The sequence below is a fragment of the Pinus tabuliformis genome, chromosome 5_2 (assembly GCF_031772625.1).
Source record: "Pinus tabuliformis cultivar Carrire ecotype Pingquan chromosome 5_2, CPIR1, whole genome shotgun sequence".
In the NCBI taxonomy this organism is placed as follows: Eukaryota; Viridiplantae; Streptophyta; class Pinopsida; order Pinales; family Pinaceae; genus Pinus; species Pinus tabuliformis.
Genome location: NC_142306.1, coordinates 934,003,497 through 934,020,760, shown reverse-complemented (window position 1 = coordinate 934,020,760; position 17,264 = coordinate 934,003,497). Strand labels below are relative to the sequence as shown.

The 17,264-nt window shown below is 38.5% G+C and overlaps 1 protein-coding gene across 1 annotated transcript in view; it reads right to left on the bottom strand.

Annotated features, from left to right (window-relative positions):
- LOC149162326 (pyruvate decarboxylase 2-like) overlaps positions 1–16,785 on the bottom strand; it is a 38,614-nt gene extending 21,829 nt beyond the window's left edge. Inside the window, exons 1-2 of the mRNA XM_089435666.1 lie at positions 16,334–16,785; positions 16,065–16,228 (exon numbers count right to left, since the gene is read on the bottom strand). Of these exons, the coding sequence (XP_089291792.1) occupies positions 16,065–16,228; positions 16,334–16,744 (575 nt within the window). The 5' untranslated portion in view covers positions 16,745–16,785. The remainder of the gene's footprint in view (positions 1–16,064; positions 16,229–16,333) is intronic.
- Between the last annotated feature and the right edge of the window lie 479 nt (positions 16,786–17,264).

Genomic DNA, 17,264 nt, shown 5'->3' with positions numbered 1-17,264 from the left:
CCTCGCAGATGCTTTAAGGATGTGGGGATTTTCCATTCCTTAATGGCTTTAATTTTTCTAGGGTCTACCTTAACACCTTCATGAGATACAATATGACCCAACATGATCCTTCCAAGAGTTGTTGTAGATTAGTATATCATCAAAAAATACTAACACAAATTTTCTAAGGAAGGGTTTGAAAATGGAATTCATCAAACCTTGAAATGTATAAGGTGCATTGGTAAGGCCAAAACGCATGACCAAAAATTCATAATGACCCTCATGAGTTCTAAATGTTGTTTTCAAAATGTCTTCAGTCTTCATTCTGATTTGATGATATCCTAAATGAAGATCCAACTTGGTGAAGTAAATTGATCCATGCAATTCATCCAATAATTCATCAATGACAGGAATGGGAAATTTATCTTTAATAGTGAGCTTGTTGAGCTCCCTATAATCCGGACACATGCGCCATGATCCATCCTTCTTGTGCACCAATACTATAGGAGCAGAGAAAGAACTTTGACTAGGTTGAATTATACCAGCCTCTAGCATTTATGCAACCATACGTTCAATTTCACTCTTTTGGGCATAAGGATATCTGTACGACCTGATGTTGTTGGCATTATGATTCAGGTGTTGTCCTTGATGGCAACCCATTCAGGTGGTAGATCAAGAAGGACGCAGGAAATCTATTCAGCAAGTGCGTCCCCGCAGGTATACCATGCAGAACCCGCGTCCAGGGACGCAGGCCAGCCGTTCAGGAGGTGCGTCCACCCAGTGCACACATTTCAAGGCAGAGAAAAGCACGTGGGGGTTTCTTGTGTGGTATCTAGCCGACGGTTTTGTGTTTCTATGGTGTCGGCTCGTGGTATTGTTCCATGTTTTGGGGAGGAGCTTGCTTATATAAAGCAAAGGAGTTCATTTGTATTGAGTATCATCTTGGTTGAATATCTTTTGGTGAGATCTAGTCCAGATCTATAAGGGCGAATCTTCTAATGGACTGTGATCTCTTTGGCGCATGATCAGATCTGTAGATCTGAGTGGTTGGGTCAGTTCTGAAGTCCTCATATCTTTTACATCTGAAGGGACGCAGGTTCAGTGAAGGGCAAGTGCGCCGAGACGCAGGGAAGACCGGGCTCAGGTGCGTCTCTGAGGCAAAGGACGCGGCACGACTATGTTATTGGGTGCGTCTCTGAAGTGAAAGACGCGGCGCGATAGTGTTGCTGGGTGCGCCGGTACGCAGCGAAGCTTAAAGGAACAGTGCGTCTGCACGCAGAGCAGCAGAAGGTAGACTGCGTCCAGTCGCAGGCCACAGAAAGAAAATATGCGTCCCTGTCTTAAGATGATCTGTTGACTGTATATTTTTGTTCATAAGGTGTTCTGGGTTGTTTCTGTAATTACTGATCTGATAACTGCAATGGACTGTAACTGTTGTATACTTGTTGATCATTTGATTCTTCATGAAAAGAAGTAGGGGGTTGTAGCTCCCTTCCAGGAGAAACTGGAAAACAAGAGAGAGTTGTAGCTCTCTGCAGGTTGCAGCCTGCGTACTGGTAGAGGACTGCACCAGTACAAAATCATTGTAAAAAGAATTTCTTGAAAGAAGATAGAGACATATTGCAGCAGGTGGTTTTCTCCCACATTGGGTTTCCACCTTACATCTTGTGTTCTTTGGTGTGACTGTCTATTTTCTTTGTTCATGCTCATTATTTTATGGTACTGATATGCAAGAATAATTCAAAAGATCAAATAAGGAAGATTTGTTAAATTGCTAGATAATACTGATTCACCCCCCCTCTCAATATTATTTCCAACAATTGGTATCAGAGCAGGTCCTTCAGAAAAGCTTAATCGCTTGAAGGTAGATCGTTCATCATGAGCAACTACGAGAGAGAAGCATCAATCAGGCCACCGGTTTTTGATGGGACAAACTTCAATTATTGGAAGGTAAGAGTTACTGCATATCTTCAATCTCTTGGTACTGAAGTTTGGGACATTGTAGAAACAGGCTATGCTTTTCCTTCAGCTACTCCTACAGATCCAGCTGAGAAAAAGAAGTATGAAACAAATGCAAAAGCAGTCAGTACTCTATTAGGAAGTATATCCCAAATAGAATTCATGAAGGTAATGCACTTCAAATCAGCAAAAGAAATATGGGACAAAATGATCACAAGCTATGAAGGAGATGAACAGGTAAAACAAGCTAAACTTCAAACTCTCAGGATTCAATATGAGACTCTCAAGATGTATAATGATGAAAGTGTGGCTAATTATTTTCTTCGGGTAGATGAGATTGTAAATTGCATGAAAAATTTGGGTGAAGAAATAAAGGAGTCTATAGTAGTTCAAAAGATTCTAAGATCATTATCCCCCAAGTTTGAATCCAAAGTATCTGCAATAGAAGAAAAAGAAAATCTCCGTGTTCTCACTATGTCTCAGCTACATGGAATTCTAACTGCTTATGAAATGAGAAAGGGAGGACCATCAGACAGAAGGGAGGCTGCTTTTAAAGCATCAGGCAAAGAAGATCACTATGAAGCAAGCCATGTTCTAGAAGAAGAGGAAGAAGAATCAAATTTTGTCAGAAATCTTCAAAGGGGTTCTGGAAGGTTCAGAGGTAAGCTACCTTTCAAATGCTTTGCTTGTGGAAGAGTAGGTCATTATGCTGCAAAATGCTCTTATAAGGATAAAGGAAAGGAACCAGTTAGATGGAACAAGAAACAAAGTGCAAATAAGAAAAGCTACTACACCCATGAAGATAGTGATGGCTTATCAAACAGTGATGAAGATGAACAAGGTAATAAATATAGGTTGTTAATGGCATTTGAAGATGATGATTATGAGGATGCTGTAGATGTGGATAACCTTTATGATGAAATTACTAGACTCAAGAGATGTATAGAAGAAAAGAACATGATTATTGATACTCTACAATTTCAAATTGATGAAAAGGAAAAACATCTTGAAAAATTAGAAGGTGAAATTGTTGGTCTTAGAAAAGAAATTGAGAAAACAAAAACTATTAATCTCAAGTTTGTCAAAGGATCTGAAACTTTGGATGAGATTATCAGTGTGCAGCGGTCTCCACTAAATAAGACAGGTCTGGGCTATAATGGAGAAACTTCTCAAGCATCCACTTCAAAAAGTTATCTTGATGCAGCAAGAAGAAATGAGCAAGAGCACAAGGAAGATCATCAGGTAAAGCAGGGACAAATGTCAAACAGAAACTATCAGGGGCAATCCAGCTTAAGGGTGAACAAAAGCCACAACCAGCCACAGGTAAAATCTTCTCAATTTGGTTCAAGAATAGATGAAAATAGAAATTACAATCAGTTGGCTGGTAGATTCAATAATCGCAGAAGCTTCTTCAATGGACAATGCTTTTCTTGCCATAACTTTGGTCACAAAGCAGCTCAATGTGTTGCGTATAAAACAATCATGACTAGGGAAGCTCAAAAACAAAGAAGTATGACAGGGATTACAAAAAGGACCTATAACAACTTTTCAGCTCTTGAAAATGAAGTTGAATGTTCTATTTGCAATAATTTTGGACATGAAGACTTTGAATGCAGAAGCAGGTTTCCGGAAAGAAAGGTACAAGAGCGGAAAAAGGAACAAGCCTCAGGCACCAAAACATGGAGAATAAAGGAACCTCAAACAGAAAGATGTGGGATAGCATTTTATGCAGAAGGACAAGAAAATCTATGGTACATTGACAGTGGATGTTCGAAGCATATGACAGGTGATAAAGAAAAACTTGAGTCTTATTCTAGTCTAGAAAAGGGAAAGAAAGTCTCTTTTGGAAATGATACTCCTGCAACTATAAAAGGAAAATGTATTGCTCCTTTAAAAGAAGATGTTAAGGCTGGAAATGTTTTGTTTGTTGATGGATTGAAACATAATCTACTAAGTGTCATCCAGATGTGTGATCAAAGAACAGAGGTTATATTCAGATCAAATGGATGTCTTGTTCGTGATCTTGATACAGGTAAAACAGTTCTCAAAGGAAAAAGAACTCCAAATAATCTATACATATTTGATGAAGGACAACAACAATGCTATCTAAGCAAGGATGAAGAACACTGGTTATGGCATCGAAGGTTGGGACATCTAAGCTTCTCACAAATAAGGAAAGCTTGCAAATATCAGGCAGTTCGCGATCTTCCAGATATCAAAATTCCTGACAACACCATATGCAGATCATGTCAGTTTGGAAAACAAACCAGAACTAACTTTCCAGAGAAAGAAGGATCAGCCAGCATGCCTCTTGAGCTAGTACATACAGATGTATGTGGACCATTCAGAAAAAGAACACCTAGAGGAGAGGAATACTTGATATTATTTATTGACGATTTCTCCAGGTTTGTTTGGTTAGGACTTATGAAGCACAAAGATGAAGCATTCGAAAAATTCAAATCCTTCAAAGCTTTGGTTGAAAATGAATCAGGTCACAAAATTAAGTGCCTCAAATCCGACAGAGGTGGGGAATTTACTTCAAATGAATTTTTCGATTTCTGTGATGAACATGGGATAAGGAGAGAATTTTCTACAGCTAGAACTCCTCAGCAAAATGGAGTAGTTGAAAGAATGAACAGAACAATCCAACAAATGGCTCGTGCTATGCTTGATGAATCAGGAACTCCTGCAACCTTCTGGGGTGAAGCTGCACATGCGGCGGTTATTATTCTCAACAAGACAAATGTCCGGGTGAACAGCACTCAAACTCCTCATGAGCTCTGGAGTGGTAAAACTCCTTCGGTAAAGCACTTCAAAATCTTTGGGAGCAAATGCTATATCAAGAATACTGAGGAGCAGCTTGGCAAACTTGATCCTAGAGCAGATGAAGGAATTCTTCTTGGCTACTCTCCACATAGCAAAGCATACAAATGCTACAATAAAAGACTTGGCAGAATTGTTGACAGCATTGATGTAGTGGTTGATGAGAAGGGATACATTCCTAGGCAAATACATCGTGAAGACATCGAAGAAGATGAAAGCTACCCTCAAAGACAGAATGATGAAGAAGAAGAACCGCAAGAAGAATCTCAAGAAGAACCTCACGAAGAAGCAGAAGAACGAACAAGAATAGAAGAAAAGACTCCATCCAGATATGTTCAAAAGAACCATCCAGAATCTCAGATCATGGGACATAAAGAAGCAGGTATACAAACTAGAAGAACAGTTGCAGAAGCTTCAAGCTATTTGGCATTAATCTCCTCTACTGAACCACAAAATGTGAAAGAGGCATGCAAAGATGAATGTTGGGTGAAAGCAATGGATGAAGAACTTGAGCAAATCGAAAAGAACAACACTTGGGAGCTGGTTCCTAGACCAAAGGATAAGAATGTTATCGGAACAAAATGGGTCTTCAAAAATAAAATGAATGAAAATGGAGAAGTAATTAGAAACAAAGCCAGACTTGTTTGTAAAGGGTATGCGCAGCAAGAAGGAATAGACTTTGAAGAAACTTTTGCTCCTGTTGCAAGACTTGAGGCCATCCGAATGTTCCTTGCTCTCTCAAGTTTTCAGAACTTCAAAGTATTTCAAATGGAAGTGAAATCAGCCTTTCTGAATGGAGACTTGGATGAAGAAGTGTACATTGAACAACCAGATGGGTTCATTCTTGGAAATGATCCAAATCTTGTATGCCGATTAAAAAAGGCTCTCTATGGTCTCAAACAAGCTCCAAGGGCTTGGTACTACCGGTTGGACAAATATCTTCATCAACAAGGTTTTTCAAAAGGTTCAGCAGATAGCAATCTATATATAAAAGTTGAAAATGACAAATTACTAATACTTGTTGTGTATGTAGATGACATTATTTTTGGCAGCAATGAAGAAGCTATGAGTCAAAGCTTTGCCTCGGTCATGCAGAAAGAATTTGAAATGTCCTTGCTAGGAGAACTGACATACTTCCTTGGTTTGCAAATCCAACAAAAGGAAGGAGGAATCCTTTTATCTCAAACCAAGTATCTCAAGCAGATTTTGAAGAAATATGGCATGGAAGATGCAAAACTAGTATGTACACCCATGGTCACAGGATGTAGTCTCAGTGCAAATGATGAATCTGCAGCAGTACATCAACCAACCTACAGATCTATGATTGGAAGTTTACTATATTTGACAGGTACCCGACCAGACATCATGCATGCAGTTGGAATAGTTGGAAGATTTCAGGCAAATCCAAAGGAGACTCATCTTCAAGCAGTGAAGAGAATTTTCAAATATCTTCAAGGGACTCAAAATTATGGCTTATGGTATCCTAGAGATACAGATCTCACTCTTCATGCTTATACAGATGCAGATTGGGCCGGAAGCGTGGATGACAGGAAAAGCACAAGTGGTGGTGCGTTCTTTATGGGTCCCAGACTAGTATCTTGGTTCAGCAAGAAACTGAGTTCAATTGCCTTGTCTACAGCTGAAGCGGAATATGTTGCTGCTGCATCTTGTTGCACCCAACTCCTCTGGATGATGCAGACTTTGCAGGATTATCAAATCACTTGTACACCTCCAATCCCTATCTTATGTGACAACACAAGTGCAATCAGCATCTCAAAGAATCCGGTTATGCATTCAAAAACCAAGCACATACCAATCAAGTACCATTTTCTCCGGGAACAAGTACTTGAACAGAAGGTCAAGTTGGAGTATGTTCCTTCTAAGGAACAAGTTGCTGATATTTTCACCAAACTGTTGCCCAGGGACACTTTTGAATACCTCAGGCAAAAGCTGGGGGTTGTTGATGCATCATATTATTGTTGATCATCTTCCTATTGGTGGTATAGGCTCAGGGGGAGCACATAATGCATTGTTGGCATTATGGAGAAGGAGATCTTGGAAATAGCTGCAATATGTCTCTATCTCCTTCATGATGGATTTCTGGTTATTTGTTACAGATCTGGAGGAGCATGAGCATAGGGGGAGTATACCCTTTGCCCTTGATGTCAAAGGGGGAGAATGAAGCTGAAGATTATGTGGTTGCCATCAAGTCCAAAGGGGGAGATTGTTGGCATTATGATTCAGGTGTTGTCCTTGATGGCAACCCATTCAGGTGGTAGATCAAGAAGGACGCAGGAAATCTGTTCAGCAAGTGCGTCCCCGCAGGTATACCATGCAGAACCCGCGTCCAGGGACGCAGGCCAGCCGTTCAGGAGGTGCGTCCACCCAGTGCACACATTTCAAGGCAGAGAAAAGAACGTGGGGGTTTCTTGTGTGGTATCTAGCCGACGGTTTTGTGTTTCTATGGTGTCGGCTCGTGGTATTGTTCCATGTTTTGGGGAGGAGCTTGCTTATATAAAGCAAAGGAGTTCATTTGTATTGAGTATCATCTTGGTTGAATATCTTTTGGTGAGATCTAGTCCAGATCTATAAGGGCGAATCTTCTAATGGACTGTGATCTCTTTGGCGCATGATCAGATCTGTAGATCTGAGTGGTTGGGTCAGTTCTGAAGTCCTCATATCTTTTATATCTGAAGGGACGCAGGTTCAGTGAAGGGAAAGTGCGCCGAGACGCAGGGAAGACCGGGCTCAGGTGCGTCTCTGAGGCAAAGGACGCGGCGCGACTGTGTTATTGGGTGCGTCTCTGAAGCGAAAGACGCGGCGCGATAGTGTTGCTGGGTGCGCCGGTACGCAGCGAAGCTTAAAGGAACAGTGCGTCTGCACGCAGAGCAGCAGAAGGTAGACTGCGTCCAGTCGCAGGCCACAGAAAGAAAATATGCGTCCCTGTCTTAAGATGATCTGTTGACTGTATATTTCTGTTCATAAGGTGTTCTGGGTTGTTTCTGTAATTACTGATCTGATAACTGCAGTGGACTGTAATTGTTGTATACTTGTTGATCATTTGATTCTTCATGAAAAGAAGTAGGGGGTTGTAGATCCCTTCCAGGAGAAACTGGAAAACAAGAGAGAGTTGTAGCTCTCTGCAGGTTGCAGCCTGCGTACTGGTAGAGGACTGCACCAGTACAAAATCATTGTAAAAAGAATTTCTTGAAAGAAGATAGAGACATATTGCAGCAGGTGGTTTTCTCCCACATTGGGTTTCCACCTTACATCTTGTGTTCTTTGGTGTGACTGTCTATTTTCTTTGTTCATGCTCATTATTTTATGGTACTGATATGCAAGAATAATTCAAAAGATCAAATAAGGAAGATTTGTTAAATTGCTAGATAATACTGATTCACCCCCCCTCTCAGTATTATTTCCAACAGATGTTTGGAGGAACACTTCTGGAATCAAATGAATAGCATGATCATGATCACGAATAGGTGGGAGACCTTTGGGAGTCTCAAATACCTTGGAATGATTGTCCAAGACTTTTTGGAGATCTCGAGAAATAGATGATTTCGATGTGGAAACATCTAGTGAACATAATTGTGAAATTACTCCTCGTTGTTCCTTTTTTAGAAGCTTTGTCATACTGTTAGAGTTGATTATCTTTCCCGGTTTCCCTGCAATACCCCTTAATTCAACTTCCTTTCCTTCCGTAGAAAATTTCATGAAAAGTTCTTGAAAATTAAAAGCTATTGTACCCAAGGATTCTAGCCATTGGATTCCTAGTACAACATCAGCACCTCCCATTGGAATGGAAAGCATTGGGCTATTCAATACATATTCTCCCATGGATATCTTGATATTATGGCACTTTCCAGAGCAATTTATGGTTCCTCCACTTGCAATCGTCACTTGACACTCTGGCACTGGATATAGGAAGCAATTCAATTCTTTTGCTATCTTACAATGAATAAAATTGTGGGTACTTCCTGAATCAATCAACACTATTACCTTTTTCTTCTTGATATTTCCTTCTATCTTAATAGTTTGAGGAGTGGTAATTCTAGCCAATGCATTACAAGATATGTTCAGATTCATTTCTTCTTTATCTAGGGTTTGTTCCTGGAGTATATCCTCTTCTTTTGACATTTCTTGTTCCTTCTCTTCCTCCTCTTCACAATCTATGTAGAATAATTTCTTCTTAGCACACTTATGACTTTTAGTGTATTTGCTATCACAACTATAACAAAGCCCTTTTGCTCTTTTTTCTTCCAATTGTTGTGGTGTCAACCTTATAGGTTGTGGAAGGCTAGGGGCAGCAACACTTCCATCTTTATAGTTGTGAGTAGTAGGCTTCCTGGTTGCCATAAATTTTCTTTCCATTTTTCTTGCCAACCTGAATGCCTTCTCCAATGAATCAGGTTCCCAAAGGTGAACCTCATGTTGGATATTATTCTTTAAAGTCCCTATGAACACATCAATCCTATGCTCCTCTGGAATATCTTTTACCCTTATGTTCAATTTTTGGAAGTCCTCGATGTGCTCCATCATTGAACCCTTTTGTTTGAGACTTATCAATTAGCTAAAAAAGGTGTTGCTTTTTGTATCCTCATAATGTGTTGTCATTTATTTCGTAAAAATTGCTCAAGTGACAATTTGTTTATGAGACCAAAGCCATCGATATCATACAAACTGATTTGGTTCCAAATATAAAGTTGCAATACGTACCTTTTGTGTGTTTTTCACATTATGGAGATCGAAAAATTGCTCCATCTGTAGTATCCATGTTGCGGGATCCTTGCCATCAAACTTCCTCATATCGATTTTTGGAATATGGTGGTTCTTCAATCCAACATTAGAGTCTATGAAATAATGATTAACATTTCCTTTGTTCTCATCATGATTTTCCTTTACTACCCTTTCACCATTAGTGACCGTTTCTTGTAGCAACTTATTCAAATTTATCTTCAATTCTTGCATCTTATCGTCCATGCCATTCATCTTAGCTTCCATGCCATCCATCTTAGCTTCCACGACATTCATCTTAACTTGCATACCATTCATATTAGCTTCCATGCCATTCATCTTGGCTTCATTTACCTTTAGTGAGAGTGAAATTTGTTGTACTTGGTCTTGTAATTTTGATATATCATGTTGCATTTCTTCCTCTTCTTCACGAGTCATGCTAGAGCTTTCAGGTTGCTTACTAGGTGTTTCCATTTTCTTTCTTCGGGGCATTAATTAATGCTAATAATTCTTCACTATTCCCTTTGAATTCCTTCAAACTAATTTTTCAAACCAAGCTTATGCAAAAATTTAAAAAAATCTACACACCTTTTTTCACTTTGTAGGAGCTCGATATTGCATCTGATGTATCTCTGTAATTTCGGATCTTCCAGTTCTGAAATTGCAACCTGCAGTAGCCCTTTGCGTCCTCTTTCCAATGCCACCAGTCTGATTGAATTTAGATTCTCCAAGAAAGAGTTATGCACAATCTCCCAAGATGACCTGATTATATACCTTTTCAGAAGAGAGAAATTGTATGAAGTGCCACGTGTCACTGTTTTGACCTTAGTATCTAAAAAATATACACATGAAACTACAGTCCATCCTCTTTCTGTAACTTCTTACGAAATTTAAATCTGATGCTCAAAACAAAAGCTATGATGATTTTCCCCAGGTCACCTGTTTGGAATGTAATTCAGGAGGTTGCAAAAAGGCCAAATTCCTCAGATCATATCTTCGCAAATATAGCGCCAAAAGCTTTGAAATTCAGACCCGAGGTTCAGAATGATTACAACCCAAATGGTTTTTTTTTAGCGTTTGAAACGTTGCAGAAATTTTTTTATAGCGCAAATGCCACGATAACCTGTTTGGAGCAGTGAAACCCTAGAATCCAAAGCTCTGATACCAAATGTTATGAAACCAGCTCACAAAAAGATAGAAAAGATAGATCAACGCCTTAGAATTCAGCCTCTTGGAGGGGGAAACCTCCTTTCAATTACACAAATGAACTATTCTTCGATGATTCAAATGACAAAACCTCCTTTCTATATATAGGAGTCTAAGGGGTCACAATATAACCAAGCCGACCTAACAATAATAATATAAAGCCACAAAAATAACAATAGAGGGATTCTATGAGGCAATAATAACAATATGGGGACAATAGGGGCACAACAATAATAATAAAGGATACAAGGACAATAGTAATCGGGGAATCACTAGTATTATAGGGACCTAACAAATCCTCAAATTGCAAAGGAACTTTCTGGTCTAGCTTTTGTGGTGGAACATTCTTCAAATATCCCAACATTAGAGGTGAATGAGAGCATTCATAAGAAAAGATCAACATATTTTGAAAGTTGAGCCATTATACGTTGTTTTAATGGCTTCTAGCCTTCATCATTTGCCCTCAAAGAATGGGTTACCATAATTGGACCTAGAACATAGATCTTCTTTTCTCCTTGAAGGGTTACTTCATGGTTTATTTTAAAGATTTTGAGAATCGGAAGAAGTTATTTGATTTGGGGCCCTGGTTTTGGGGTTGGGAAGGTCTTTCAAATCAACCATGGTTCTTGGATTTTAATCCTCTAACCATGAAGTCCCTACCTATTTCAATTTGGGTTAGGGTCCCAAACTTTCCTCTTCATTGGATCATGCCAAAGATCCTAGAGGACATTGGTGACTCTATTGGCAACTATATCAAAGTAGATAGTGACATATTGGCAAATGGTTTTGTAAGTTATGTATGCATATGTGTGGAAGTGGACCTTAGTGAGGGTTTACCAAACAAAACCTTCCTAATGTGGGAAGGAAAGGAATATATCCAACCATTAGATTACGAAAATACTGTCTTTAGATGTAGAATTTTCCAAAAGCTTGGGCACCTCCAGATTGTGTGCCTGTCCTCAAAATGGGTTTTATGTAATAAGGTACCACAATGAAGCTATCGTGGTTGGAGAGATCTGAAGGTAGTAGTAGAGTCTAAAATTCCTGCAGGTCAAAAGATGAACAACTTTTAGAGTCAACAACAATCTCCCAACCCCTCAACCTCTCAAGACAATAGGCATTCCCTTGCTGCATTGAAGCAACCTCCAACAGAGGATGTTATCCCAACAAAGGACAATGAGAAAACATTTTCCATCTATCTATGGGCAAAAGTGCAATCATGAGTCATATCATTATGATAGTGAAAAAGACATTACGAGTTCAACTGAATAAGATGCAATGGTACTCTCTCAACAATATGAAGAAGCAACATATCATTCTTTGTTGTGTTGGATGACCCAAGTAATTGGATTGATGTTTGTTGGAGGAAGGGTAAAAAAGTAAAATCCGTGACTCGCCCTGATTTTTAAATCTAGATCTGTAAATGATGTAATTTGGAGTAAATGATATTAGGATGTAATTTGATTTTTTGGAATTAATAGATTTAAATTTACAAAAAAAAGATACTAATTAATTTTGATGTGAATAATGTCAAATAAATCATATATATTTCATAGTATTATCTATATTGCTTTATTTCTAAAACATATCTAAATTAGATGCCCTAATAAATGGATATTAGGAATTTCAATATAAAAAGTAATTGTAGATTTTAAAATATTTTGAAAATTTAATAGAAATAAATTAAATATATATGACTTTATTTTCAGTGGTTTTAATGAGATGGAATATTAAAAACTTCAATTTGAATATTCTGAAATTTTGATTAAATGAATAAAACCTTAATAAAATTGCTTTATTTTTAACACATTTTAATGAGATGGAATATTAAAAAGTTTTATATATTCCAAAAAAAATTAATTATAAATTTTAAAATATTTTGAAATTTTAATGAAAATGAATAAGTTTAATGGTTTAATTTCAGTCAAATTTTTAGAATATTTTAAAATTTGTCATTTTCAAAAATATTCCGAAATCGCAAACCACATAAACAACCTCTCACAGCAAAACGAACACTAAGTGCGACTTCATCAAAAGCAACATTCAGTAGATATGAACCTTATTAATGTAAAACCCATGAACCTTGATAAAAAAAAATTATAATACCCACCACTAGAAACCGGAGGTCAGTTGGGGCAGTGAATGAAAGTATGGCGCTCCTATAGTGGAGAGACGAAACATGTTAGAAAATAAACTCTAGGATGCGTAAAGCGGAGAGGAGATACATTAATGAAATTCAGTGAATTTGTTACCTAGGCGATAAACAATATGGAACAGGTTCCCCACTGAAAGTGAGGTGTTGAATGGTAGCAAGATTACAACTGATGCTGATATACACAGGCTTACTCTCCATAAGCGCTGTGGAAATTGCATAGTCAATGAGCTCATGGGCTATATCAACTAAAACACTTATATCATCAAATACTTGGACGAAATATAACATGGTGAACATCGTATACAAGGTTTATGTTGCAGACTGCAATGGTTCCATCGATTCAATCCTAGAGATTTGGATGTCGATGAGGAGAAGTCTCTCTCCCTTCCATAGTCCTATGCCTATGGTCTGGGTATGGCAGATTATGCAAAGATTTTTAGCCTAGGAAGAGGAGATGGCACTGATGCAATTAGAGGAATTTTTGGTACAAGTTTGGTTAGGTTGTCTTGTTTTGGTCTTAATGGGAGCTTGAGGCTTGACAAAGTTCAAGGTTTTAGCGTCTTCTTTACAACCTGCCCATATTCTCAAGCATCGTATGTGCTTCTCAGTGCACTTGGACTAATCAAATATATAGGTGGGATGGTTTCCTACAATATGTTTGTCAAATTTCCCGGAAGGGATTCTTATTGCGGATTATGGATAAACTGCGGAGTTTCTGGAATATAGCTTCCACTAGTCATTGACACATTGCTTCTTAGATCAGTGATGGTTGGATTGTTGTGTAAAACTTTTGATTGCAGGAAGGATAAAGTGTTTGTCAAATATTCAAACAGACAAGTCAATTTGGGGCTTGGTTAAGTATGAAATCTATTTAACAAAAGCTTCCAACCAGAGAGTCCGCTGAGGGGTGTGGAGGTTGAGGATATTCAAATGTTCTCCATCTTTGTTAGATCCCTGACCGGATTTTGTTTGTGTTTTAAGGAAAAATTGGAGGATATGACAGCTTTTGTTGTTGTCTACATCCAACAATATACATGTATACCTATGGGAGCGTTCAAACTCCTCTTGGAAGGGAGGATGTTGAAGTTGGAAAGTGACCTAAGAGCTTCTAGTATTAAACAGGATGCATTTATATCCCTTGTTGTAGGTTCGTGAGGAAGTGCTAGGGGTGGCAGAGGCTTTTCTTCTTCATGACCCATGTCTTTCAAAGAAGCCCTAAAGCTAGACCCAAATCCTCAGATTGCAAAGGAACTTTCTGGTTTGGCTTTTGTGGTGGAACATTCTTCAAATATCCCAACATTAGAGGTGAATGAGAGCATTCATAAGAAAAGATCAGCATATCTTGAAATTTGAGCCATTATACGTTGTTTTAATGGCTTCTAGCCTTCATCATTTGCCCTCAAAGAATGGGTTTACTAGAATTGGACCTAGAACATAGATCTTCTTTTCTCCTTAAAGGGTTACTTCATGGTTTATTTTAAAGATTTGGAGAATCGGAATAAGTTCTTTGATCTGGGGCCCTGGTTTTGGGGCTGGGAAGGTCTTTCAAATCAACCATGGTTCTTGGATTTTAATCCTCTAACCATGAAGTCCTTACCTATTCCAATTTGGGTTAGGCTCCCAAACTTTCCTCTTCATTGGATCATGCCAGAGATCCTAGAGGACATTAGTGACTCTATTGGCAACTATATCAAAGTAGATAGTGACATATTGGCAAAGGGTTTTGTAAGTTATGTATGCATATGCATGGAAGTGGACCTTAGTGAGGTTTTACCAAACAAAACCTTCCTAATGTGGGAAGGAAAGGAATATATCCAACCATTAGATTACGAAAATACTACCTTCCTAATGTGCGAAGGAAAGGAATATATCCAACCATTTAGATGTAGAATTTTCCAAAAGCTTGGGCACCTCCAGATTGTGTGCCCCTCCTCAAAAGGGGTTTTATGTAATAAGGTACCGCAATGAAGCTACCGTGGTTGGAGAGATCTGAAGGTAGCAGTAGAGTCTAAAATTCCTGTAGGTCAAAATATGAACAACTTTCAGAGTCAACAACAATCTCCCAACCCCTCAACCTCTCAAGACAATAGGCATTCCCTTGCTGCATTGAAGCAACCTCCAATAGAGGATGTTATGCCAGCAAAGGACAATGAGAAAACATTTTCCATCTATCTATGGGCAAAAGTGCTATCATGAGTCATATCATTATGATAGTGAAAAAGACATTAGGAGTTTGAATGAGATGCAATGGTACTCTCTCAACAATCTGAAGAAGCAACATATCATTCTTTGTTGTGTTGGATGGCCTAGGTAGGTGGATTGATGTTTGTCGAAGGAAGGGTAAAAAAGTAAAATCCATGACTCGCCCTGATTTTTAAATCTAGATCTGTAAAAGATGTAATTTGGAGTAAATGATATTACGATATAATTTGATTTTTTGGACTTAATAGATTTAAATTTACAAAAAAATATAATAAATCATTTTGATGTGAATAATGTCAAATATATTTCATAGTATTATCTATATTGCTTTATTTCTAACACATATCTAAATTAGATGCCCTAATAAATAGATATTAGGAATTTCTTTTAAAATATTTTGAAAATTTAATAGAAATAAATTAAATATATATGAATTTATTTTTAGTGATTTTAATGAGATGAAATATTAAAAACTCCAATATTAGAACTGATGGTTGAATATTTTGAAATTTTGATTAAATAAGTAAAACCTTAATGAGATTGCTTTATTTTTAACCCATTTTGATGAGATGGAATATTAAAAGTTTCATATATTTGAAAAAAAAAATTAATATAAAAATTAATTATAAATTTTAAAATATTTTGAAATTTAATTTAAATGAATAAGTTCAATGGTTTAATTTCAGTCAAAATTTTAAAATAAAATCTGTGATTTTCAAAGTATTCCGAAATCGCAAACCACATAAACAACCTCTCACAGCAAAACCAACCATAAGTGCGACTTCATCAAAAGCAACATTCAGTAGATATGATCCTTATTAAAAAAATGTAAAACCCACGAACCTTATTAAAAAAAATTATAATACCCACCACTAGAATCGAGAGGTCAGTTAGGGAAAGTATGGCGCTCCTATGGCGGAGAGACGAAACATGTCAGAAAATAAAATCTAGGATGCGAAAAGCGGAGAGGAGATACATTACTGAAATTCAGTGAATTTTTTACCTGGGCGATAAACAATATGGAACAGGTTCCCCACTGAAAGTGGGGTGTTGAATGGCAGCAAGATTACAGCTGATGCTGATATACACAGGCTTACTCTCCATAAGCGCTGTAGAAATCGCATAGTCAATGAGCTCCTGGGCATCATCCAGGTGATTCACAATAACCTGCACAGTTTGCAAATTCTAAAACCCTTAGGCCTACTCAAAGAACGTAATCAACGTGCTATATATTCACGTGTACAACGTGACATACTACAGAATTTCAGAGACCTGAGCGCATGTGACCGTCTGGAAGCAGCGATACTCCTGGCTGAAGTCTGGCAGCCCAATGGTATGATGCAGAATGCGGTTGGTCCCATAGTCGTTAGAATTAGGACCCCCGACTATACAAATGACAGGCAGATTTTCACTGTAAGCCCCCGCGATCGCATTGATGATGCTGAGTCCCCCGACTGTGAACGTAACAACGCAAGCCCCCACGCCTCTGGATCGCGCGTACCCATCGGCAGCGTAACCGGCGCTGAGCTCGTTGCAGCAGCCGATGAGATTGAGGCCCGGCTCCGCCAGCAGGTGGTCCAGCAACGTGAGATTGAAATCCCCAGGGACGGAGAACACGTCAGTGACCCCAACCTCAACGAGCCTCCGCGCCAGGTGGCGCCCCAGTGTGCATGAGGACGCCATCGGAGGTACTCCCGCCTGTCCGCTCGCCAATGGGCGGGCTACTGATTTGTTGCATCGTAGTCTACATGATTTTTTGAAACTTTTTTGACTGGATTCCAACCGCTTGTGGCTGTTCAGACGATTCCTCCACCCCGTTTGAGGATTCCACCACCCCGTTAGACGATTCCATTTGTTGCAGGTTGCGAGGCATTTCGAATTGACGTAGACAATGCTTGAATCCATCTCTGATAAATCGATTATTCGGCTTAAAATCACATAGATTTGGGACTATGGTCCTGCCTTTCTTATAGGCTCGCTCGCGAGTCGCGAGCATGCAGCTCCCCAAAATATTCTAGAAATTCGGACAGCTTTGAAAATATTCCTTTCTCGAAGATTTGATGATGTCAATTTGCAGAATGTTGTATGAATTTATGGGTGTCAAAATTTGGGCGTGTAAAGTGAATGGTGGTAAAACCATAGTAAAAACTAAGAGTCCGTAACTATTCTGAGATTAGTAATTTTAATACAACTTGATGATTCT